We start from the raw sequence: 26,706 nt of genomic DNA on the forward strand, positions 1-26,706 counted from the left end.
TTGTTGATTTTTCTTTTTTTTCCCCCTTTTTCTTTTTTTTCTGTCCTTGAACTTGGTTTGGTGCAAGGGATAAGAAGGACTACATTTGTGGACATTTCCCACTGCAGGAAATGCCGTTTCAGTTTCTTAAGCAGATGAGCTAGTAGGATTTAGTATCTCTTTCATGTCTAAGTGCAGGTACATTCTCAGTGTTCCTGATGCAGTTTCATAAATCTTGGCCTGTTTTCTTATTTAAAAAGGAAAGAAAAGAAAAAAGCTACATGACCACATTAGATGACTGTTTTAGGATATTCTAAAGATACTAGCAGTGACTCTTATTTTAACAAAAGCATTTTTGTTTTGTAGTGCAGCCCAAACGAGATCATGTTCTTCACGTTACTTTTCCCAAAGAGTGGAAGACTAGTGACCTATACCAGCTTTTCAGTGCCTTTGGTGAGTGATATAGTCTGTCTTTTTTTGGTTTTGTTTTGTTTTATTATTATTAACAAGTTAAACTTCCGGTTTGTTTTGTTATTTTCAGTCTGTGGGCACAGACTTATTCCTAGTGTAGGTAATGATGAATCTCTTTTTGTAATTTTTGGATTTGGTCTCCTGTAAAGATATGTTGAAAATTACTGTTCTTATTAATTGCTCTTTAGAAATCTTTATCTGGTGCGTGTTGAATATTGTGGATCTTTTATTCTTTTATTTACAGCCTCTCGTGAAAGGAGAGTTTATATAGGTGGAAAAAGGGAATGGGGATTGCTGTGAGGTAGATCGAGGCTTTAGGAACAGGGTTCATCCTGCAGCTGGTGTACAGCCAAACTCTAGCATGAGAGCATCTAGGCAAGCAATCAAGCTTGAAAATAGCCAATTTGATTTCCAGATTGTGAACACCATCCAAGTGAGAAGAAACAGCAAAAAGGGTAGTTAATAACTGAGGACCAGTAGTCCTGTTGTTGCTTTACTAAGTAGAAGTATGAAATGTAGGTACCCGGCCAGCTGAACTAATTGATGGTGGTCTGCTCCTTATCTCTTGTGGCTTGGTTCTCTGTCTGTGCAGGGTCTCTGGAGCTGCATCAAGCTCCCTCAGTTCCTTGTGAGCTTTCGGTCTTCACTGCAGCCGGGGTCAGTGTAGTGGATAGGATTGAACAGCCCCGCCTGGGAAAGGTGGAAGGCGAGAGTGTAGAAATGGCAGGGTTCTCCCGGAGCCCCGCTCCGGCCAAGGAGCGCGGTTTGCACTCGGGTCCCGGCGCGTTCTGCCCCGCCGCTTCCCGCGCGTGGGGCCCGCCACCGCCGCCAGGGGGCGCGCTCACACACCGCCGCAGGCTCGCTTTGGCACTTGCCGGTTCCCGCACTCCTCCAGATTTAGAGCTGAATGTTTCCGTATTTCCATTTACAAACTCCAGGTTCGATAATTAAGCTATATATTTTTAAAGTCTTTTCGCCACAGTATTTCAAAACAAACTGCAGATTATTCCTTCCAAAATTCTGGAATACAGAAGTACCCATGCTTTTCCAGTTGTAAGGATAGGGGCAGAGTGGTACAGCGTGAGGTTGAGTGATTTGCCAAAAGCTTAAAAAAAAAAAAAAAGGCAGTAACAGACATGAATTATCCTAAGGTATTACATCAGTTAAAGCAAAGTGTCTTGAAATTAAGAAGTATTAGTCAAATTTTACAGAAAAATATTTTAGAATGAATTGCAGGAGAGTTATAATCTTCCACGGAGCTTCTAACAAAATATGGTGAAACAGCTGAAAGGGCTACAGTGTCACACTTGGAACTGGTTTACATTTGCTCCTCTAGAAGGGATGTTCATGAATCTGAAATCCTTCAGGACTGCCTGCGTACCAAGTGGACACCTGTTCATGCAAGATATTTTTATAGTCTCAGGGGTGAATGTAGTTTCACTGTACAAGTACTTGCAGCACTAATCAGTCTCTTAGAAGACTTTAGATTGTTACATTTGCATTGTTTATCTGGTCATGCTGATGTGAAATAAGAAGTCATTAAAATAGGATTTGCTGGAATACAGCTTTAGTGTATAGCCTTAAGTTCTATTTAAATTAATGTCTTTGGGCTTTTGATTAAAACTCATACTATCAAAGTATTATAAAAACTACTGCTTAATTGCCAGTAGAAGTCATGTAGGAAATGTACAAGAACAGAGTATAAAAAGGAAAGTGTTTCAATGATATAATCCATCAGTATGATTTTATTCTGTGGATTTAATCTTATATGCATATTTGAGGTAATATATGGAGAATTTTCAAATTTCTTTATAAAATAAATACATTTTACTTCCACCGTCATGTCATAGTCCACGAGTGCCACCACTAGTGGCATTCTTCAAAGTATTGAAGACTTGATGTATTCCAGAAGTGCAGAGAGAGAAATTTCCTGGTTTATTCTCTAGAGCTGGTGTTCCATTACATTGCTGTCCATGGCTTATCTGCCCTGGCCTTGCAGTGAGCTGGCACGGGGCTCTGGTGATTGCTAAATATTGTACTGCAGCTGCATTTGCTTTCCAGATCTTTATTTGCATTTCACCATACTTTTGAAATGCACAATATTTACTGAGTGCTTAGCAGTATTGCTGAATGATTTAATTTATTAATCTTATCTCTCCTAAATTCTTACTTCTTAATAATGATGCAATGTGGCAGTCTGAAGAGAGCATATCTTAAGCATGGAGAGTTGCATAAGAGCATTTGTTGTGGTTTGCTTCAGGTTGGAACTCAGTGTCTGCTATTTAATGTTTGACTTTAATTCTGTATTTAAAATGTATAAATCTGAGTATAAAAGCAAGATATGTTGGCAGGTTTTGAAACCCTTTATTAGCTAAAAATACAAAGTCAGAAGTCACATGGAATGCATAGCCTTTCTGCAACAATAAATAAGGATCTGATACGGAAATTATGTGCCACCAATAGGTTGGATTTTTATTAATTTATTTTTATTTGGCACTTAGTGAAAACATGGACACTGAAGTCTATTTGAACAGTAGCTGAATCCCTTCAGAAGATTTTTTTTTGCCTTATCTTTCTTATTTTATACTGAAGGCACAATTGCAAGGTATTCAGGAGAACTTTCCTTTCTGATCTATCTTTCAGTCTGCTCAGGAAGATTGAAATTAATAAACTGTATATATAGGAAAGAGACACAATCTGGACAGCATTTATCTGTTCCAGGGTTACAACAGAATATGGTCTCAGATGTCTGAAATGATTGCTTAGAAAATTGTGTAATTAGTAATACAGAATTGGAGAACTTCATACATAAATAATTTCAGAGCAAAGACTTACCAATGCATTTAGAGCAGTATGAGTTTGCACAGTAATTTCTGTCCTTTAAAGGAAACTTCATGTCGGGGTCCTACCAAATTGCACTACAGTTCTGAGCTGCAGTCACGAGTCAGTTTGGGCCTTCCTTGTGTTGTGAAATGTTAGTGTCCTGCCAAAAGGATGTTCTCTCTACACCAAAGAGCCTTACCCATAGGCAGCAAAGTTCTGTATTCTTCAAAGGCAGACTTATTAGAAATTGAATTTATGTGCCCTAAAAAATGTTTAAAGAAATTCTAACTTCATGATGTAGGCTCATCTTAATAGCAGCCTTAACCCTTCAGTACAGGGAGATGTCAGAAACCATACTGAATTAATTATGGTTTTGGCAATGATCAAAATAATTATAACTTAAACTCCTAAATAGCTGGCTACTCAAATGTATAGCATGCAAATGAAATCTATTTAGGCTTTTTTTTAAATATAATTAGAAAATCTGTTTATAATCTGGCTGGATTTCAGAAGAGACTTCTATAACCTTGTAACCTGTAGACTAAATTAGATTTCAATAGATTAAGCAACTGAGAATAAATGTATTTTAAGCCCTTTTACATCATTGTTTTTAACCTTGTAATGTCTGAAGGTTAAATGGTGGTGTAACATTATATATAACTTGATTTTCTAGTCTAAGTGAAAAAATGGCACCAATTTTCAATATCTAAATTGTACTAACAGTAAAGCACTTAGATAAGGACAGGAGATGTAAGCACAGGAGATGCAGATGGATTTCAGACTATAATAAGACCTTGTGTCTGGAATGGGAATCCTTTCCTCTGCTTTTGCTTGATTATGAGCTCTTTTAGTGCTAATGTGACATTTTAAGCCATTCACATAGAAAATGCACTAACTGCTTGATGAATAGAGGGACTTATTTCCAGTCACTGTTCCATTGTAACAGCTTCTAAATGAGGTCCGTGATTTTGTGCATTTGTGCTCATATTGACTCAAATTAAGTTTTTAGTTTGCATCCAAGAAATTATGTGTAGTGGGATTCAAACAAACCAGAGTTTGAAAATTTAGTGTCCCAACAGTGGAGTTCTCCATTGGTGTGATCAATCCTCTACCTACCCCTTTCAACTGAAATTTATCATCACTCAAAGAGCTGTTATTTATTTGAGCGAAGGGCCGAAATTCCCAGAAAATCACTTCAATTTATTTTGTAGACTCATATAGAAGCCATGAAGGGAGGATGTGAGGGTCTGGAGGTATACAGGATGCTCATGCTGCCCTGACTTTCTGAACAGTTCCAGGCTCTTGTGCAACTGGGTATGAACTACACACCTGTAGAGTGGACAAAAGCCTTCTCAAGTCCAGTTACTCTTTGTTGGCTTTTGTATGTCATGGCATAACAGATAAAAATCTGTGACTGAGTCTAAAATAAAAATAGTCATACAAACTTCTTTTGCTTTTCTAGGTAACATTCAGGTTTCGTGGATTGATGATACATCAGCATTTGTCTCATTGAGCCAGCCAGAGCAAGTACAAATAGGTGAGTGTTGGATTTACTTCAGCCTTAATGCTTTAACTGGCTCCTGCAAAATGCTCTGAGCCAGCAGGGCCTGTGATTCTAAGGCAAAACCACTGACTTGCTTGGAGGAACTGGACTTCCATAGCAGCAGCACATGTGTGGCAGCAAAGACAAGCCCAAATTGGACTTGCTCGAGAGTTTTGTGTTTCATTCCACGATCTTCCAAGTACCTAAACCTGTAGGTAGAACAGTGCTTGTTTCTTCACTTGGTGCAGTATTTTTTGAGGCTATTTACTGTTACTTTGCACAGAGCATAACTACCAAAGACTTTTGTGGTCTTCACCTCCAAGTACCCTTTGGCCTAATACACATTTAGTTTGGTTTACATTTACAAGGAAGAAATGCAGTGAGAAGCCTTTTGGTGCATTGTAGAACACATGCAAAATAAGAGTGTCCAAAGAGCCTGGACTGCTAATGTGTCTGCAGTCTGTATATGAACAATGTGCAGTCTCTCCAGACCTAAGTTTTTAAATTTTTGTTCGAACATTTGAAAATAATGCTGTTAGTTATGTGGGAAAACAGTCTTCTTGGTGTGTTGGGTTTGTTTGTGGTTTGGAGATTTTATGTTGTTTTGGGGGTGGCTTTGGGGTGGAGTTTTTAAAATATTTTTGATTGACTGTAGTTGAATCCACAAGCTCTTAGTGGTTTCTCTAGTTCTTTTTGGCATTTATTTGAGTTCTGACCCATAACCTTACTGCAGGGAACAATGGCTGGAAGCAGGCCATTTTAGATGATTATTTGGGCTATGTTCTGGTAGTGTCACCCCCATTTACTGAAATGCTTGCATCAAATGCTGTGGGGCCAGTGAGAGCAGCAGTATATGTAGTACTTCTGATTAACTGGCTAAAATTTTGTTGCACTTAAGAGCTATTCAGACAGAATTCCCACAATTAAAAAAAGAAATAAAACAGATTAAAAAACCCCACTCAGTTTACCATCATCTATCCTTACTAAGCTCAAATAAAGAAGCTTTAAGGGTCTGGATGTACAATCAGTGCATCTCTGTAATTCCTTATGAACATCCTGGGAGTGTTTATCATACTTCCTCATACATTCATAGCTCTGCAGAGGATTTTGAGGGCTCACCAGCAGCCTCCTTACAGCAATTGCTCCATAGCAGCCACAGCCATTGTTTCCTCATCCATATATAGATATAAGAATGAAATAACTTCTAATGAGAAGTTCCAGATAAATAATTATGTCAATTAAAGCCTTCCTAGATACTGACACAGTAAATTCCTCACTGCTGTCACCTCAGGTACTTATCCATTGTCTAAATGTTTGGCATATCCACTATTACCACTACTTTTTATTGTTGTTGTTAGGTTTGGTTTTTGTTTTTTTGTTCTGCTTTTGTTGTAGCAGCTACATATTTTGGAAAAGAACTGAATGTCTGCAGAACATTGAAACTGAATCTGCCACTACTCTGTGTCTTTTTTTGTGCTTTGACAAGCAGGGAGGTTTGTTCTGTGGCCTACGTGCTGGGAAATATTATTTGTTTGAAAGCTCAGGTGATAATAGTCTTTCATAGATTTTTTATGAAATCAGGTTAATAGAAATTCATGTACTAAAAGCAGTGAGCCAACCAAGCGGATAAAGCAACCTCAATTACCAAAAATTGTATGATTTTTAGTATAAAATTGCTTAAAATTCTTGGTATTTTGTTGATTTGGGTTTTAGGGTTTTTTTTTCTGTAATAAATGCATTTTAAAATCAATTCTGGTATTCTATTCCCTGCTCTTAAATTCTTTAATGAATTGTTTTGGTAATAAAAGTCACTGTTTGTACTTGTGATTTAGTGAGTTACACTTAAGTGAAGAACCTAGGAAAAACTATAATGTGGCCTGTTTTTTAACCTGTTCCTATAAATGTCGGCATCTTCTGGACTTTATAAAAAGTCCATTTGGAGGACTGTGAAACAATAGGAATACAAGGCAAGATGTTGCTGCGGGTATACTTCTATGCTTACCTCTTAAAGAGGTTTCTGACTTTGAGCTGCTATTAAAATGTATAGTTAAGAAAACACAAGTGCAACAAGAACATCTATGGGACATAAATGGATTGAGAACATGAAAAGTGTATGGAAGTTTCCCCTAAAGTGTTCAGATTTCCATTACAGAGGAGTCTAAGTACTGTAAAAATATCCAGACTTGCTTTACATCTTTTTAATAAGGAAATTGTGTGTGAAAAAGCATTGAAAATGGGACTGGTTTTATAATTATCTGTATGTAGTGTTAACTGATTTGGCTCTATTAGATTCTGAAGCCCTGTTCACATCTGGGAGGTGTATTTATTTTTCTGTGGCAGCGGTGGTTCAAATACTGAATATTTGGTATGACTAAGATGAAGTTAAAGACTTGAACAGCAGATCACTTAAAGACTGATCTGCCATCGTCCCTTGATGTGCATGCTCCACATAACCAGTTGATGGATCTGCCTGATTTCTTAACAGTTTTGTTCCAATGCCTTTTAAATTTGTTCAGCTTCATAGGTGTTACAATAGAACCTGAAATATGATTTGTCTGTATGACTAGTTTTCTGTAACTGTATCTAAGGGTAGTATTGAAATGGCGATAGTTGTCTTTCATATCTCAAATAATTAATTATCGTGCTTAACCTTTACAAATGACAGACCTCTCAAAATGTGGCACTTTGCTTAAGCTGTTGCTGCTGTGCTGTGCTGTTTTGGTTGTTTCTAGCTCTCCTGGTTTCAGTATTTTAAATGGGCTAAAAACTTGTTCATCAGCATCCTGGGAATATGTCAGATTTCTCACAGATTCAAAAATCCATTTTGAATATGTAGGGAATAAAATATATCTCTTCATCCCCCAGTGCTCTTTAAGACAATGTGCCTGAGTTAGGTAATATCATGGATGGTAACCATTAAAACCTAGTCCAAAACTGATTGATGAAACATTGGCCCGTAAGATTTTCTGTTTATAAAGTACACATTTGATTAGCTGAATTTAGCTAATAAGCAGCTCTTCACATTTCACATAGTAATCAGTAGTGTTTATGTTGCCAGGGAGAATGTGCATTCCAATGTTTTAATTCTTTAAGTGTTACCCTGAAGGACCCATAAATCTTTGCATAATATAAAAAGACTTGTTTTCTCTTCCACTTTATTTCCTCTGAAAAGGAAGTAGGGAAAAGGGCAGTATTTTTATAGGCAATTTTGGAGCTGCTTCTAACTTTCCAACTGAATATGGCATGCTTTAAAACACACAAACAAGAAACTTTGGGAAACAAGAGTCAAATGCCTTAAACTTCTCATTTTGTTGCTTATGATAATGTCCAAGGATCTTCACTTTATTTGGTTATTCATGCGACTCTCACGTTGGCAGTCTGTCAGATTTATTATGAGTAGAAAAGGCTTGTTCTTGTATAAAATCATATTTACACACTCTCTATAGCTTGAAGTGGAAGCTGCAGCAGGACAGATGCTAGGGAACAGTCACCCTGCCATGCCTGTCTGTGCAAGCTGGAGCTGACCCTTGCCAGGGGAAGGTTCTTGGCTTCCAGTGGGCTCTGTCCCTCTTACTGTTGGGCTGCCACAATGTCATCTTAAAGACAATAACAGGATCATGAAAGTGGTGGTTTAGATGGCTCTGATTTGTCTTAACTTTTTGCAATATGCTGTGCTGTAAACTGATTGCCAGGCTACAAGCACCTGAAAACTATAATGGACAATAAACAGTCTACGTTCTGTTGGGATTTGCTGATCAAACTAGGTAATTAATAAGAATTTGTTAAATGGTTGATACTCCTTTAGTTGGACATCTGGGAGACAAAACTTTCTGTTGCCAAGTTAGACTGCAAATGGCATCAGCATTTCTGTCAAACATGAAGCACATTTGTTAAGTGTGTGGCAAAAGATAAATCTGTGCACTGTTAGAGCTGATGAACACAAGAAACTTCAGAACTAACTTTTGGCATACAACTTCTGACTCTTAAGATTTTTGTCTTGCTAAATAAGTTTGCCTTTGGATGCTGTTCCAGCTTTGTGTATTTGTAAAACTGACTTTTCATTTGGAGAGGTTAGTATGGAATAAGTACTGTTTCAATGATTCTGTGACATACAAGGGTCTAGACTTCATCCAGATAGTCTGGGAATGGTGGGGGAAATGGGAGAGATTTCAACTTGTCTTAACTGTCAAGTAAACTCAGTATTTTATTTTAATGAAAAAATTGGTATAACCTGGTTTCAACCACTTCAGCCCCTCAACTGTTCTGTGCAGTTAACTTGTGAGTCCTCAGTTAATGCTTTGGATCAATGTTAAGCCCTTGTTTTTTGTGATTTCCTTGAATGCTGTCATCCAGCTTTGACTGTTCAGCTTGCTGGTCTAAAAAGAAGGGATAGCTTGAATTCTTTCAGTAACTAAATAACTTAATCTATAAGGGAGTTAAAGTGCTTTATAACAATCTACATACATGTGCACAGCATGAAATGCCTCAGTGGACTTGTGCTGTCCTCTCTGTTCTTTGTTAAGGAAAATATTTTAAGTTTTGCATAAGGATCCTTCCTCTTTGTTTGGCATGTTTTGTACTTAGCACTTTATCTTCCTTCTGTAAAACCAGTTTCTTACAGATCACTTGTCCATTTTCCCCTGCTCTCCAACATGGAGGTTCAAAGCCTCATTTTGGTTTGCTCTGTAACTTGCCATCCTCCTTTGCAAGGTGAAGATCTGCTTTGTCCCTGCATTGATACTGCCCCTTGCTCTGCATTCAGATACTAAGAGAGAGGACAGTCTTTGTACAATGCCCTTTTATTTAGAATCTGTATAGGCACCTTCTATCTTAAGCTGATACAGGAGAGGAAAACAAAGGGATGGGCAGCACCATGTACAAATTGGTGTTATCAGTTTGGGTACAGCCTGCAGATAGTTGCTGTTATCAAATATACTTAAGAGACTCTAGTCCAGCTAATTAGTCATGTGTGTTAACATTTTAATGCCCTGCAGCAGAAATTGTCCTGGTATGCTTGAAAGACTGAAAACAGTATATAGGTTAACAAAAGGGGGCGTTAATGTTACATTGACAATTTCACTAATATTTTACAACATATTGTTGAATTCTGCTTACACCTTGATAATGTCCATGGTTACGTGATCATGTACACGTTTCTTTAGGATTTATGGCTTCTCTGATAATATATTTGTACATTTGCTGTGGAAGAACTCAGCCCTGAATGTTCTGTAGGGGACAATTTAATACAATTTAGGTTAATTTAAAAGATGTCCTCTAATTTGGGATGTTGAGTCTTCTGCTTTCTGTTGATAAAATAGGCACACAGCACTGCTGCTTCCACTCCTGAGTTTTACTTTGAAATACTGGACTATGCATGTGCACTTTTGTCACCGTGGCAAACTTCTGGATTGTTACATGTGGCATGAATAGCCCTAGTAGTCAATAAATGAGGCTATGGAACCATATGGTGAGTATTGAGAATAAAACAAAATACTGCCTTAGCTACTCACTAATTGCACACTGTTGCTCTGGCTGAGGCAGTGGTCCCATGTTTTAAGTAGAACATGATCAGATAAGGTTAATGCAGCATCGATACAGAGGTCACTTAAAGGCTTCACAGGTGAAATTTTACTGAAGTATTTCATAAGCTTAAGTGTTTAGTATTGCAGCCTTAATCTGTATAGCTCTGTGTGCTCATTGTATTTCTATATTGTGGCTTTTCTTTTACCTACACAGTTCACCAACCTATTTGTCTTTTTATTAAGAGGCTTAATATTGTCAGTGGCCATCTGTCAGGATGTTGCTGTGCATAAAAGCAAGGACTTGACAAAAGGTTATCTTTGTACACATTCCTCTTGGACCACTCAATCACAGTCAGCCTGTTTGATGTCTTGCCTAATAGTGAGGGAAGGTGCCATCCTCTAGAAATGCTCTTCCTAAAATAATTTGCAATTACTGTTATTCTGTTATCAGACAGAAATTTTAGGGCTGCAATTAATGTGAAATGCAGCCACATGGTGTTGGTTACTAGGTCAGGCTTCTCACAGAAAGATTTGTCTCATCTCTTATAATTTAAAGAGCCCTCCTGAGTTCTCTTCAGTTTTTCAGAATTCATGGAGCATTCTAGCAGTGCATTTCTTCTGTTGGGAGTGCAGAATGACCTAACTGTATTTGCTTTGTTTGGCAATACAGACAGCATCCATTAAAAAAGCATCAAAGAAAATGTATTAAACTCCTACAAGAAGCTGCTCTTCAATTCAACACCATGCAAGATTGTTTTATCTGTGTGGCTCCTTAGACTTCTCCATATGGCTTCATTTCAGTTTTTCAATGATGAAGCAAAATATTCAGCATGTAACATTTTATATTAAATATATATACTATATATGTATATACAGATATTTGTGTGTGTATGTGCCATATGAATTGCTGTAAAAACATGCCTTATTTCAAGAAAGTAGAGTTGACTTTGTACAAAAATACTGACTCTTGCACAGATTTATTTTAGAATTATATTTAGGCCTCAAATGATTTGTTTTTCTTCCTTAAGAAAGGACTGAGTTTATCAGGGAATTAAATGGCAGACCCATAACTTTGGCTCATATCTTGTAGCAAAACAAATAATGTTATTGTGTTTTAACAAATGAGTATGTATCAGATGATCCATGGTGACTTTGTGCTTGATTTTAGTGAGTAAAAACATGCTTGAGTTTAACTAAACAAATTTTACCCCAAGGAATGCTGGCTGGCATGCAGTAAACTCCAGTGAGCCTTATTAATTCATTCATGATGCCTGCCCCATACTTCATGGGCAATAAATATTGTCCTAATTCTTACAAACAGATCCAGTAACTTCCCAGTTCAAAACAAATATAAGGGGGGGTGAAAGGAGGTATGTCTGACACTTGTTGGTTAGTGCAACTGTCTCATGGGGCTGTTAATCATAACTACTGCTATCTGTATTTGGGATTAAAATTAAATAGTCAACACTCTTGCCTGGTCTTACATATGTTGCAACAGCAGCGTCTATATAGCATGGGAGGTATTACAGATGTCTCATTTCACTGTTAAACAGCAAATACACAGACTGGATGATCCATCCTGAAAGAGGAGAAAAACCCACATCCACCCATCTTCCTCACCTTTTCTGAAAGTTGGTGTTGGAGCTTGCCATCTCTAGTGCTTGCACCAGAGGTAGCACAGAATACCTGCATTTAAAACAGTTCAGCTAGAATCCCGAAATGGGATATGCATCTGAAATGGCTCTAAAAAATTGGAAGTACATAATAAAATCAAGATTTTTGTCTCCACTTTAATTACAGTATTTTAAAATGTGCAGAAAAACAATCTGAGGTTGGGAGCAGGGTTGTTTTGTTTTGTTTACATTTAAACTGGTTTACCGGTTGGTTTACAATACTTTCTTTCAGAGAGCTAGGCTGAAAGCAGCAGAAGACACCAGTTGACAGTCAGTTTAATTTGCTGATTCATCTGTTACAGGGATGGCGTCAGGCCAGAGCTTGGCTCGCAGACTAAAGGCTGAGAGCTGTGAAGATGCTGGGACTTGAAGGAATGTTGTTAAATTGTTACTGAGTGGAGGCAGTGAAAGTTTTTTTCTTTAGTTTTAAAGTGCTTCTAATTTTGCATTGACAGAAATCTTTCTACCTTGAACTTGAAGTGTTTTTTGGTTAAAGGGAGATCAGACATTAGAAAGATACAAGGATGGAACAGCTGGCTGTTAGATAAGTGCTTCTTCATGGATATCTTGTGCAACCAAAAATGCAGCTCAAATAAGCTTATGTTTCACAGCAATCAAACAGAGTTTTGGCAAAGGCTTTGCAAATGTCGTCTTTTCCTGGCAGACTTGCAAAATAAACCTGCTGGGTTAAGTAATGAGAGTAAAAGGGAAAAAATCCAGGAAATCTTTTCTTGCCAACAAGCAATCTGGAAGAGGGTTACGACTGAAGAATTGATCGTTTCTAATTTAAAAGAAATGTCTTAAGTAGATTTAACTCTTTTTGCACAAAGTCTGACTTTGAGAAGAGCTTTGAGCATCTAGTTCAGACATTGTGACTTCTAGAGAATACGGCATTTTGGATTTTTGTTTTGGTTTTTTAATTGCTAACAATGGAACTAGAAATTGTTTTATGAACAGAACAAATAGCTTGCAGCCTTCTGCTTTTCAAAATAAGCTATTTCAGTAGAGGGCATGCTGTCATTTAAGTGTTTTGTATATAATATCATTCTCCTCCTCCATAGCTGTAAACACCAGCCGGTATGCTGAAAGTTATAGGATCCAGACATATGCAGAATATGTGGAGAAAAAACATGAAGAAAAACAGGCCAAGAGAAAATGCACAGAAGATAGTTGGAAGGAGATGGAGAGGAAGAGGTTGAAAACCCAGTGCACACCTTACGTTTCCCAGAGTCGATACTACTGTGTTAACAGGTGAGATGTCTGTGCTGCCAGCTCGTGTTCTTACTGCATTTCTATCCAAAATCTAGCAATTTTCACATAGTTCTTAACTAATGCAGGACATTTTTTCTGTATGTATTTCTTTGCATATAAATCAGCAGTGGTGCATCAGCTGTCACAAGTCAATAGGTAAAGGAACAGAGGGAATTTCATCACAAATGTGATCAGACAGACTTTTAAATGCTGGGATCTTGAGGGCAGGTCACATCACAGCTTCTGAGCTTGATGTAGCAGCATCATTTCTTATAACCAAAATTTCAAAATTATTTTCTTTAGTCATATGATACTGGTGAATGGCTTGTGTTACGTGGACACTTAGTTGTATATATCCTTTTAAAGACCATGTTTTGGGCTGACTTTCCATGGTGATAATAGTGCCACAAAGAATGGTATAAATTCTCTTCTAGAGCAGTCCTGATGAAGTTGTCTTTATGCTTCAAAAATGATGATACTCGCATGGCTTTAAGCTTACAGTATAAAACTTGAAAAGGGTTTTAGTTCATTATTTAAGGACATGCTGCTTTTGGTACTGGTACAGTATGTTCCCTGTGTTGTGTGTGTATTTCTTGTTCCATATTTATCGGCTGATATTAATGACAGGTTTTGGATATGATGGTAACAGGCAGCTTCTTTCTCAGTCATCTGTGTAGCTGAGCATGTGAAGAGATTTTTAGTGTTAATATAACTGTATAAATAACCTATCAAGTTACTGCCATTCTTCCCCCTCCCTTCTCCTGCACTGTCCCCCAGTCCTATGAATTCTACATGAAAATACGTTTGAGTGGAATTGTGTGAGTTGCATTTCTCTAAGCAGATGTTTTGGTTTGGTTCTGGGGGGTTTTGCCTCCTTTCCTCCCTGCCCCGTGGTTACACAAACCAAACTTGGTGGTCATAAAACCAGTGCTAAGGTATTTCTGCTTTATCTTTCTTGGAAATGCTACATTAAGTTCTAGTTCTCATTATATCTTCCTGTAAATGTTAATCTGTTGTGTAACAAATTTGCTAAACTTGTTCTGTTCTTCTCATGACCTTATGATTTTGCAGGTGTGTATTTTGGCAAGCTGTCAGATGTTTATGGCTTTTGTCACGGTGGGAATTCTAAATGTGTTATAGACATGTTTGATTCAAAAAGACATATGGAGGAAGCTGATGATACAATCCGTATCAAATGAAGTTAGTTTAATGGAACTGTTGTACTCAGGAATCCTGGGGAGTCTGTGCTGTGAGGAGATGAGGAGCTTTAAGGATTCTCCTGGCACCAGCCTACACATGGCTAAGGCTTAGCTCTATAACTAAGGTGGTAGACTCTTAAATAGTCTGGAAATACTTACTACACTTTGAGTTTGCTGCAAAGAAGCACCAAGTTCTAGTTTTGTTTCTGCCAGAGGAAATGTCTCCTCTCAATGAATGTTGGAGTTTGGGTACCTCACAGGTTCCAGGCAGATGGTACCGATGGCAGCTCATGAAGAACAGGAAGTACAGAAAGCTGATTTGCTGTTGTCTTGCAAAGAAATTTAAGATCCACCACAAATCTGTCACTTGGAAAATTGCTGAACAAAATTTTTGGTAAATTCTTTCCCTAAAAGTTTGACATACCCCAATGAGTTGGTTGTCTAAGCACTACTCTCCTTGAAAATTGTAAATATCTTTTTTCATCTAGTTTTGTAAAATTCTACAAGAAGTAGCTTTTTGTTTTCATGTGATCAACATCTTGATAGCCTTGGAAAGCAGCCTTTATTTTGTTGACAGATCTCTTGTAATTGATGTTACATAATTTTTTGTTCTCTTATTATTCCATTAATAAAGTGATTGGGTTCTGTCCCACATTCCCTCTCATGCAGGTCTTTTGACATGTTCTTCTTCATTTATTTTTATTTGTTACTAGTTATATATAATTCTTTTGTCAATTTATATTTTGTAAATGCTTCCTCTGAAGTGTAATCTGTTTAGATAGAATGTGGAATGCAAACCATGGTCTTTAATTTCACTCAAGATAAACTCTTTATTTTCCAGACAAAGGTATATAAAAATATTTATATCTAAAGGTATATAAATTATTTCTGTTTTATCTATTATATACAATAATTTTGATATAAACTATAATAGCAATATTTATAAAACCAATCAGGACAAGTATGCACGTGTGCATGTATATTTGTCCATATTAGTTGAAGTCATATCTAGCTGAGCACTCAGCACTGTGATGTATCCAGCAGCTGATCCCTTATAATAGCTTCATGTTACTACATCCTTTATTTATTTATTATTTAATAAGCTTGCTGCATCAGCTTCTGCCAAGGAGCACAGCTGCAGGATAGCTGTTTGTCTCCATGATGACAATGTGTCCTGGCTACTTTTTTGTTCAGTAAGGAAGTTGTTGAGTAGTTCTTGTAGGGAACTTCTGTCTTAATTTGACACATTGATAAATATGTAACAAAGGTTCTGTAATTCTTGCCTTGTTGATAAAACTGTAGTCCTGTATTGTAGAGGAACTTCTCTTCAGAAAATGAAGTTTAACAGTATTAATAGCAGTCACAAGGTAAAATTATTTATAATTAATATCTATCCCTTGCATATAACTTAATATTACCATGAAATATAAAAATTTATTTCAATGGAAATATGCCTAATTATTAATGGAGATGGAGATGTAAGATGGAGAAGTAGAGGAAAAACTGCTTCATTTGACAAAACTTCTAGTAATAAATAAGATCCCCTTGTCCAACTCTGTTGCTATTCAGAACACACATAGGAAACAGATGGAACTGGCTATGTTGTGCTTAGCAAATGACTGCCTGCCAGCTCTGCCATGACTGTTAAATGCATGGCTTTAAGAGCTTTTCCTTAGCAAAATAGTGTTAAACCATAGCAGGAAAAGTCAAATAGGGTATGCTCTATGGAAAATTAGGTTCCCTGCTCTCTTTGTACTTATTTATTCTCCTGATCATCACCTGGAAATAGTAAAATAGGGTAAGGGCAATGCCAAAAAACTCGTCTGAAGTACAAGAAAGGGATACAATATTCTGCCTAAAACTATGAATGCTGCATCTTCTGTCAAGTCAGGGTGCTGTTTGTAGCACTACTTCCTTGAATGTCTTCATTTTGCCAAAGATTATCTAATCTTTGAAATGTGCAAGTGTTTCTACTTGGTTTATTGATAATGATTCTTTTGGTTTAGTACAGAAATGGTTCTTTATAGTGGTTTATTACCCACTAAAGAAAAGGAATTGCAAAAGCTGAGGTATTAAGGGTATAGATAACAAATATTGCAAGTAAATTATTATAGAGTTCCTGCACTATAGTGTTATTTTAGGTGAATTCATCTGCTCTTCAGCTGAAATGACTGATTTTTATGATGGATCAGTATCTACTCCCACCCCTCAATGTTGTTTCAAGTGTCAGGAGAACTTACAGATTTGTGTAAATAAAATTTATTTGAAATTGTAGGTTCTTATTTATCCAGGCCAGTTACAAATACCTTGTTGTGATGAAGTGTTTCTTTGAAAACTCAGACATGCTTTTCCAAAACAGAAAATGTTAAATGCTACATTATCATAATTGTTTTCCTACCTTTTGTTCCCCTCCACTTGCTGATTCTTTCAATTTAATTACCACAGTACTAGTTGGATTGCTGCTATTTAGTACATCTTGAAATATATTCTCTAGAAAAGAAGTAGAGTTATTACCTGGATAGCTGTTGTACAGGTGTGTTTTGAAACCTAAGTGTTACATGGTTAGAGGATGGTGTAAATCTGAGTCTCTAAATGGTCATAAGGATCATAAAAGAAGTCTGTCTGCATTGGGCAATGACTGAAAGCTGTTACTGTGTTTGAATCTTTAACTTTGTTCTGTTGTTTCTCAGCTGAATGAGGAAGTTAAGGCAGATATGTGGACACATCCAAAATAACAGTTATAATTAGAAAACTGCATTTTGAGTAGTACTCTAACTCGTATATGCAACCATACTCATTTACTACTAAGTACATAAATAATGTTGCTGTAATCTTTAATCTTATTTAAGGTTAAAGAAGAACAAGATGTTAAAAAATTAACCCTTTCCCCTCTAAAAGCCATGCAATCAATGAATGAATAGCAAATTAAATTATTTGGGAGAAAGGAAGACAATGGTTCTTCATTATAAAATATGTTTATTTTCTATTTTGTGCTGCCACTTTTTGGTGGTGGGCTTTTTTTTTTCCCCCGTAAGATATCTGCAGGGGGCCCATAAGGCCTAATATTAATTTTTATGTTGTTCTTTGGTACCCAGCTAAATGTGCACTGAGGGTCAAGAACTTGTTTCATTTTATTTGCAATAATTTCACAGGAGTCTTAAGTTGGAAAAAATTAAATTCAGCCATAAGACCATTCAAGAAGGGATCGTCTTCCTACAGTGAGTGCAAGTTCCCTTCTGAGAGCCAAGTGCTGAAGAAATCCTGGGATCATAATTTATGGTTCCTGAGTTTTTTCTTCCTAATGTATTTTTCAGAATGGCTTTCCCCAAAGTAGAGTTCTTACAAGCTTTTCTAAACTGTATTTTTAAAAAATACTAGTTTTTAATTTCTTAAATGCTCCTTCTTCCCTAGACTTTTTTTCTTTCCAACCCTAGTTTTTGCATGTTTTGCAATCTTGAAGTGTGTACATAGGATTAACAGTTCTATCCAGCTTTTTATTGGTGGTGGTTGTGGTATGACTCAAAATGATGATTTGTAAGAAATCATGCAAGAAGGCCTTCTGTGTGTGAATGTTTGGAGAAAAAACCAGCTATTCATCAAAGTAAATGGTGTTTGTGCTCCTAAAGTGGATGTAAGAGCATGAGAAGTAATCATATGTTTCATCTTTGTTTATTGCCTTTGGACATCCCAGACAGACTCTGTTTTAAGTTGCAAAATGTTCAGCTGAAAAAATTCCATTTCAAAGCCAAAACTATACTGCAAAATTTAACCGTTCTTCCTTTAGCTGAAATCTAATTGAAACACTGTAATTCACTGCTATTGATTAAAAAGAAAAAAAATACCTTGTAAGGCTTTGTTTTATAACTTAGTATTAATATTTACTTAACTCACAGAACAGAACATGGCTTAGATGCATACAGCCATGTTGTGTAGTTCTAATTAAAAAATAAAAGTTCATAAATCTAAAACTACCCTTTTTAAAATTGGTTGTTCTAAAAGCATTATATTAGACATTTAAGTAGCTGGTGTTTACATATCTAGAAGTTCATAATGGGAACTGTTTTTTAATTAGTCCCTTTGCTACCTCATTCAGTTTTATACTCATGCTAATTTGATTTTAATATTGTCATTTGTCTTTTAAGGAAATTTAACAATAGCATTTCAGTGGAACAAAAGCCTACACAAGGTTACTTCAGTGTGTGCTGAATGGAGTAGGAGCTCTGAGTTCATCTTTATACTGTGTTAGTCAGACTTCATTCTAATGCTGCTAATGAAATGAGTGTGTAATTCTTTTGTGCTCTTTATTTTACTGGCCCCATGAAAAATAGGACTCTGCACTTCAAAGCGAGATTTAAAGTTTATATACGGAGCTTGATGGTTTTCTCTACCTTTATATATAAAGGCTTTTAAAACTACCTGTAGTTCCAGGAGAGAGGTGAAGTTAGCATGCAGACTCCTTCAATTTCAAGATGTGGTTTTGAGGCTTCAGTTGTGCATGATTTGGTGTCTGTTGACAGTGTTTTAAAGAGCTTGCATAACTATGAGAATAAGATGTAAAACCGTGCAGGGACAGAGAACTGATTTAATTACATTTCAGATGAGTGATCTCACCAGAACAGCAGCTAGGTCTGAGACATCAGTAGTACAAAGAATGAATACCTTGGTCTACATAAGATTGGATTAGATAGCAAATTTATGGAATTTTATAGTTAAGCCAAATTTTTCAGATCGTGTAATTTCATGGTACACCACTTAGAACAGTTTATTCTTCTACCTTCATAAGCATTTAATAGATGTACAACGTGTACCTATGTAATAGTTACTCTTGACTTTTTCATAATCATCTTTCTTCTATGTTCCAGTTTTACAGGTACCAGTACAGTGGGAAAGAGAAGCATGAGTCCTATTGAGGAAGAAACTGTTTCTGATGATATGGAAGAGGGAGAAGGCCAAGATCCAGAAAATGATCAGACAGACTCCTGTGCAGAGTCCCTTCCAGATGGAAAGAAGAGAGCCAAAAAGTTGAAAAAGATCAAGACAGAACAAGTTCCAGCAGGTAAGTGCTGGAACCATGTTCATGCACATGGTTTTCTTTTTCTGTTTGAAAATGTTCTAGGCCTGAACAGAACTGAAATTCTTTTCTGGAAAGTTGTTGCTTCTAGCAGTAAGTTACTCGATTACATTCCAAGTTCTTCTTGAAACTGAAGACTGCATCATATAAAAATTGTAAAAGAACTCAACAAAGAAACCCAAAACAACATCAAAAAGCAAAGAACTCAGCCCAAACCAAAAAACTCACAACCAACCAAAACCCAATCTGACACCAACCAAAGGAATCAGAATATAGTTGATTTATTACTTTTGCTTACTTTCTTCCTTAAAATAAAGCTTTTTGAATATTTTTAGGTATTCTTTTTTTTTTTTTTAATGTGACTTTGTAGTTAAGGTTACTCAATGTGTTTTGCATATTGGAAGCAAAATTGAAGGCACTCTGTTTTGATGTATGCATTAATACATTCAATTCTGTGTTCTGTGTGATGTTTGTAACCATAACTTTTATTGGGCTTTATTTGGCTGAAGACTTTTCACCTAGGGTTGGTGTGAAGGTGGCTGTTTTCAGATTTTAATACCTATATATTTTTTAGCCAAAATACTTCCAACTGAACATCTGACTAAATGCAGGCAAGTTACAATCAGATGATGATGTTTCACCTTGTAATTTTTGCTGTTTTGTGAGTTACTGCAGCTTGTACAAAAAAAGTAAATAACTATCCTTAGATCACATGAATTTAAATATCAAAAGATTTTAATTTGATTAATCTATTTCTTGTTGATTTTATTTCACTGTTTATTAGTAATTTCTTGAAGAAATTGGACTATAATAAAAATTAAATCATATCTTAATTTGGTCCAGATGACCATACCATATTAGTCATCTGGAGCTCTGCTTGCATTGAAGTATATTCAAATATTCATAATTAAAACTTCGCTTCAATAACTGCACTAGCGGCTTTTATCCAGAAAGTAGTATTGTATACCAGACATCCTTTCTCCTGATTTGGTAGAGTAAAATCTTAGCTTATTCAAAAGCTGTGCTTGGAAATTGTTTTCTTCTTTTTATTCAGTAGGGCAGTTGGGGCCTGTAAGCATATGCAAAATGACAAGAGTGTCTGTGGTAATTCCGACTATAACATTCCGGCTCTGTATTTGGCATTATGGGAATATGCGTTATCAGTATTAACGATTCATCTTTATTCTCCAGTTAATTTGGGATGGAAATATTCTTCCCTGTCTTAATAGCCTAAATAAAAATAATGACAAGTACACTTGGGAAAATAGTATTTAACTTTATCATCCCAGTAATTGCAAACCCAAAATTACCTAATTATTAGGGTTAAAAATACATTATTTACCATTAATGTAAGAAACCTGAAATGAACCTTTTTTTTTCCTTTTTTTTTAAGTACATATTAATAAACAGTCTCTTGGTTCCTCTTTGTAAATATTGACTTGCCAGTAATGTATCTAGAGTACAATAGTACTCTATAGTAAAATATGTCTTAATATCCTCTGAAAGAACAACAACAGAAAAAAAATCTTAATGTAATTTTTATTCCATAATTCTGTCTTCTAGGAAACCTCACAACTAGTTCCACTGGAATTTTTGAGGTCCCTGAAACATGGTAGGAAACAACTGCCTTAAAAAGTGGAATTGATTGAAAGCCGTTGAGAGAATACACCTCTTGGAAGCCATACTTTATTTAAATAAAGTGGTGTTAACAAAGCAGTATGTGTCCTGAAAATCAGTTTAATTATTTTAAACTGTTTCTTGAACAATCACTGTCATTTTTACTCGTGTGTACATCACCTAGTATATGACTTGTTGTTGATCCTGTGAAATCCTTGCTGTTGTAACTGATGTTAGGTTTAAGAAGCAAGACTCAATGTCCTTTGGTCACCTCCTTGGCATGCTGGCTATGAACTGTACAAGAACTGGCACTTTGTGATTTTGTGCTAGGCTGTTTCCTTTGCTTGGGGAGTTACCACAGCTCTGCTAATATTTAACTATTTTTTCAGGCAGCTTCAGTATGCTGTCATCATTCTGGAAACAGGTAGAACTGCAGTTTTACTTATTGCTTTCTACCTGTTACTTTATCCAGGAACATTTTTTGAATTTCCATTCTCTACCCCCCCACCCCCAGTGCAGGTGGTATTCATCTAAATACCAGCCTTACATATACCTTACCCTTTCAAAAAACTGTAACTTAAAAGTTTCTCAAACATTAATGTCCTGGTGGGAGGTAGTTTTTCTTTTTTTTCACATCTGTTGTTCCCACTTTTAAATCCTGATTCTGTAAAAAATGTTTTTTGGTACCTGTGATAAACCTGCTAACTGCACCAGCCCTTTATTTGTTAAAAAAAGGATCTGCATTGGTAGATTTCAGAAAATGTTTGATATTTAAATTTTTGTATCATGGAAATAAAACCAAAATATGTATTTCCATAACATGAAAATTAAAGACATTTTCTTAGGAACTGGTTTGTTTTTATTTATTAGCATCTGAAATGGTTCGAGTGAAATATTTTTTTGTTTTCCTTCTTCCTAATATAACATTTCTTTTCATCCTGTGAGTAGCAGACCCTTTTGTTCCATGGACTGTTTTCAAGATATTTGTGAAATGTAACCAAGAAAAGCAAGCCTATTGTCATAAGATTTAAGTTTCTATGTGTTTCCCTTGGAGGGGTGAAAACAAAAGAATTCTACAAATCAGCAAATTCTGAACCATTTCTGTGGAAGAGTGAAATATTAAGAAGACTTCATTCTATTATACTTACACTAGAGTGGGAACCACTGTCTATTAAACATGGAATAGCCTGTGTGAAGGTATGTCAAAATTCATGGGTTTTTAAATTATTGTGAACTTGCATTGCAAAGGGAAAAAATAATTTCAAGATGTTAAATGGTGCATTTCTAACCTTAGAATACTCCCAGAAGTACTATAATTAAATTGTTTAATATCAGCTCTGTCATCATATTCTCACACTAAAATGTGGGAAAGAAGATTTGCTATTAGTGATGCAAGGGAAAATTAGTAACTGAACTCTTCTGCTCTCCAGAATCCAGTGACTTTTCTTCCCTAAGACTCACGACCTTGGAACTAAATACTTAAATCCCTTTCATCTTGAGTATCCAAACCAATTGTAAATTTAGTCCTCAGAATATGTGCAACACCTAGTAACAGTGGAATGGAGCCTTCATCTCTCATTGAGGTGATTCAGGTAAATCACATGGTGTTCTATCCAAGTGTTGGAGTGAGTTATTAACTGTATATCCTAAAGAACTGGCATAGCCTGATTTGGGACAGAGCTTGAGTCATTATGACAAAAGGGTACAGAAGCATTTAAGGGGATTGTCAGAAGTACAGGTTAAAGGGCAAGGAATTAGCTGGCTCAAGAAACACAGAGGGCCACATCGACACAGAGAATACACCTGGAGTCTCTACCCTGAGGCCATTAGGATCTTTACCCTTAAACAGCGATGCTTATGTACCTGCAGGGAAAATAAAAGTCTTAATTACATTGCACTACAGTCCCTTAAAACTCGTTTCTTCAGAGTAGGCTACATACATACCTTTCTACACTACAAAGGTTGACAGCTATACCCACTATTTCCATGCACCTCCTCTCAGCTGTCATTTTGAGAAGCTGGATGTTACTGATCTCTATCAGTAATTAATACTGCTTAAGAAAACGGGGTTCTTGCATGCCCTAGTCTTTATGTGTGTTTGATTTTACCAGTTGACACCTAGGTAAATTACTAAACTGTGCTGGATGGGGCTGTAATATTTCTGACACTAAATTTGGGTGGATGAGTGTCAGGGGTCAGGGCCGGTGGTGTCCTAAGCAGGGACTGACACCACTCACCCTGCACCAGACCCCACTGTTGTGCGGGGTTTGGTCAGCTTCCCTGCGCCTTAAATGAAATCATTAATTCTAGGAGGGAAAGAATGTATCTTAAATTAGATCCACATTTATTTCATAATGTATGTTTAAAATATGTGCATAGAATTTGTTTTGGGAAAGCAAAGCTGTCATCACTAGTTGTGATGGCTCTGGAGCTTCCTGGTCGCTGGGGGTTTGTGCTGTTACTGACTCCAGAGGTCAGTGAATCACAGAGTATCCTGAGGATCGTCGAGTCCAGCTCCTGGCTCTGCAGCGGACAGCCCCGAGCCTCCGCCGTGTGCCTGGGAGCGTTGTGCCGCCGCCTCTCGCCCCCGGGTGCTCCGCTCCCCTCATGGCCGGGCGGGCGCTGCTGGCGCGGCCTTCGCCTCTTCCCTTCCCTCCTCTCCCCGCCGGCCGTGTGGGGCTGGGGGCTGCAGCCGCCCTGAGGGGTTGTGCTTGTGCCTTCCGACTGTCTGAAGGAGCCAGCATGACCTTGCCCTGGTACTGCTGACGTGGAATGTTTCCCTCAGCGGCTGTGCTGCGGTGGGTTCCCCGCGTTCCTGCTTGGGGCAGGAGCGGCCAGTCCTCACCGCTGGCTCTGAGGGGACAGAGCTGGGGGGACGCTGCCGACGGTGTAGGAAGCAACAAGAAACAATTGTATAGAAGTGCTGGAAGTAGGCATTGAAAGGATTGAGGAATTGCCTTGAGAAAATGAGGGAATTTGGTAAGAAGTGTTTAAAAATAAAAGGACACTTGGAAGTGTAGGCCTGAACATGGAAGTATCTGACAAAATGGTGTGGAGAAACATGAGGTAGGTGAGCCGAAACCCTGTCACTGCAGAGGAACGGGAATTGGCTTATTTGGCTGGAATTTAGACTTGACAGTGATAATTTATCTGTGGTGATGGAGTACTTCATTGCTCACTTCAGAAAGCACACTAAAGTTGTATTTGAAATAATAATTTTCAAATGACTCTCAAGTATTTATAGGTGAGAAGTGTTAACAAGTCAAAATGCCCAGGATTGCAGCACAGAATGTAGGAGGTTGCTGGTAAAAGAGAAATAGAGATAAATGTGTCATGTAGACTAAGGGAAGAGTGTGAATGTCCCTGAAGCATGGATTTGAGTGGGGATGGGTAAGAGACTGAATTAATCTTATATGAAATTAAGATTGCTGTGAGTGCAACGGCCCATTCTTGGTCTCAGGTTTGAGCTAATGATTTGGAGCAAAAAATTAAAAGCTTCAGATGATTTAGATGGAGACCTAAATTTTATTATGGAACCAGTGGTAAAACCAAGAGCAAGATAGAAAGCTAAAACTTCTGGTGATTGTGGGAAAAAGTAAATGTTGTAATTCTTTTTTTCTTTAAACTTTGGAGTTCTGTCATGGTGCCCAGAAAATGTCTGGTACTCTGGATGTGTTCACTGTCTTTAAATCACAGTAAATGTTATGCAGACAAAAATGTCCTCTGCAATTCAGTGTCGGAGCATTAAGGCTCCTGACAATCAAAAGTTCTTGGCTTCCAACATGTTTAGACTACTGCCAGGTGAGCAGATGTGTACATTGAAGAGGATTCCTCAAGTTACTCCACAGTACATTTAGCAAATGAATAAACATTTTCTTGTTTGTATTGTACTGTTACAGCTTTAAACTTATACTAAACTAACATTACATGTGTGCTTTACAGATATACTGCTACACATTCATTGGATGAGGAGCAATAGATGGTAGGTTAGACTGAGTTTTATAGGGTCAATGTATTCATATTTAGGATGTTCTTTTTGCTGTAATAGGTATGCAGGAAGCTCATTTAAATTTTTTTTTTCCATCAGAGTAATTATTGGCAGCCATGTGCTTCCATGAGTGCTATAGCAGATCACAGGTCTGTCCCAGCTCAAGGCAAACTCATATGGAACACATCTATTCAGAAATGCAGTATAGAAAACTGGGAAAAGTTAGATTTCCCTGCACTTATATTAATTTCTTAAAAGAGCTGATAGTTTTATTTGTACATGAGCAGTCTACAGTCTGCAAGTTTTGCAAACAATGTTGTGGTTTATTACCAGAGTGACCCTGTGTGATGGGACTGGTAGTGGTGTGCAGCTGAACATGAACGTCTGGAGGTTGTGGCTGTGCTGTGCCACTTGAACCCTAATCTGTGACCTGTTTGCAACCCACCAAATGACTGAAAATACAATTGTATTAAAGCTGATTGCTTAAAAAACCTTTTGAAGTTACCAGTTGCTTTTATAAGCCTCAAAAAGCTTTGTACTGTTACTGAGGTAAGAATGGCTATTTTATTTGATTCTAAATATTTGTTATAACTTTGAGTATTTCTTTCAGATGGGATTTTAAACTTAGAATGTTTAAAGATGACTGAACATGTTTAGTTCATATATATACTCAGGGGTGGGGTTTTTTAATTTGTTCTTTTTTTATTAGATGTTAGGTGACTTAATTGTTGGATGCTTCTTACTTCAAAAATAAGTCTACTCCAAGCATATGCATGTGTCTACAATTTAAAATTTTGCATTAGGGGAAGTTGCTTGCCTCTTTTGCAATAAATAACTGATATGTTTGCTAACATTGCCACAGCAATTTAAAATTGACCCTCCATTCTATTTAGAAAAGGGTTATGCTTCAGTCTTTCCTTCCAATTCTCTCATGTGCTCGATTTAATTTCAGTTATCTGATTTTTGATGTGCTGTTGAGAAGCTGCCAGTTACCATCAGAAACTTGCTACAATGGTATAGAACTGCTGAAGGTGGAATTAATAGTTCAATTCTTTGCTCCTGTGCTGAGCATGTTGTCTTTGATGAATAATGCAGTGTTGCAAAGAGATGATTTGCCAGCGAATTTCCCCTCAGTATTACTGGAGTCCCTCACCCATCGACTGACAACCCTTTATGCTGGGTTGTGCCACACTCCCCTGGGGTTTTACAGTAATTGCTACTAGAACACATTAAAAGGTGGTAGTACTAAATGATGAGTCTGTGAAGAAGTTAATGGGAGCTGGCAGATTTTAGGAGGTAAATGAGGTGTTGCTTGAAATATTTAATATTCCATTCTCATAGAACAGATCACTGTATTTTTAGTACTTCAATAAGGTTTCTTAATTGAAGTAAATTCTTCTGTCTCATAGAGGGTGCAGTTCTAAGGTGTTCTAAAGTGTTTATAACATTTTAATAATAATTTCTAATGGATATTTGCAATTATGAGCAGAATTTTTGAGACTCACACCTTTGGTTTTAATCATGTCCAGAAGATGATTTTTATGCCTTCTTTTTGCTTTTCGACGAAAG

General features: G+C 37.0%; 1 protein-coding gene and 1 long non-coding RNA gene across 5 annotated transcripts in view; both read left to right on the top strand.

The window, feature by feature from the left end:
- The window catches only part of PARN (poly(A)-specific ribonuclease), a 45,786-nt gene extending 23,789 nt beyond the window's left edge, over window positions 1–21,997 (top strand). For all 3 annotated transcript variants that reach the window (XM_053957751.1, XM_053957753.1, XM_053957752.1), the window contains 5 exons: window positions 346–432; window positions 4,736–4,810; window positions 13,073–13,262; window positions 19,324–19,517; window positions 21,096–21,997. In XM_053957751.1, the coding sequence (XP_053813726.1) occupies window positions 346–432; window positions 4,736–4,810; window positions 13,073–13,262; window positions 19,324–19,517; window positions 21,096–21,148 (599 nt within the window). In that variant the 3' untranslated portion in view covers window positions 21,149–21,997. The remainder of the gene's footprint in view (window positions 1–345; window positions 433–4,735; window positions 4,811–13,072; window positions 13,263–19,323; window positions 19,518–21,095) is intronic.
- Window positions 21,998–23,582: 1,585 nt separating this feature from the next.
- On the top strand, window positions 23,583–25,663 carry LOC128796001 (uncharacterized). 2 transcript variants are annotated; one of them, XR_008433695.1, is made up of 3 exons: window positions 23,583–24,215; window positions 25,092–25,131; window positions 25,471–25,663. It is a non-coding gene; the product is annotated as an uncharacterized LOC128796001 (long non-coding RNA). The 2 variants fall into 2 exon arrangements; XR_008433696.1 differs by having other exon boundaries at window positions 23,583–24,128.
- Window positions 25,664–26,706: the final 1,043 nt, after the last annotated feature.

The sequence above is a fragment of the Vidua chalybeata genome, chromosome 16 (genome assembly GCF_026979565.1).
Source record: "Vidua chalybeata isolate OUT-0048 chromosome 16, bVidCha1 merged haplotype, whole genome shotgun sequence".
In the NCBI taxonomy this organism is placed as follows: domain Eukaryota; kingdom Metazoa; phylum Chordata; class Aves; order Passeriformes; family Viduidae; genus Vidua; species Vidua chalybeata.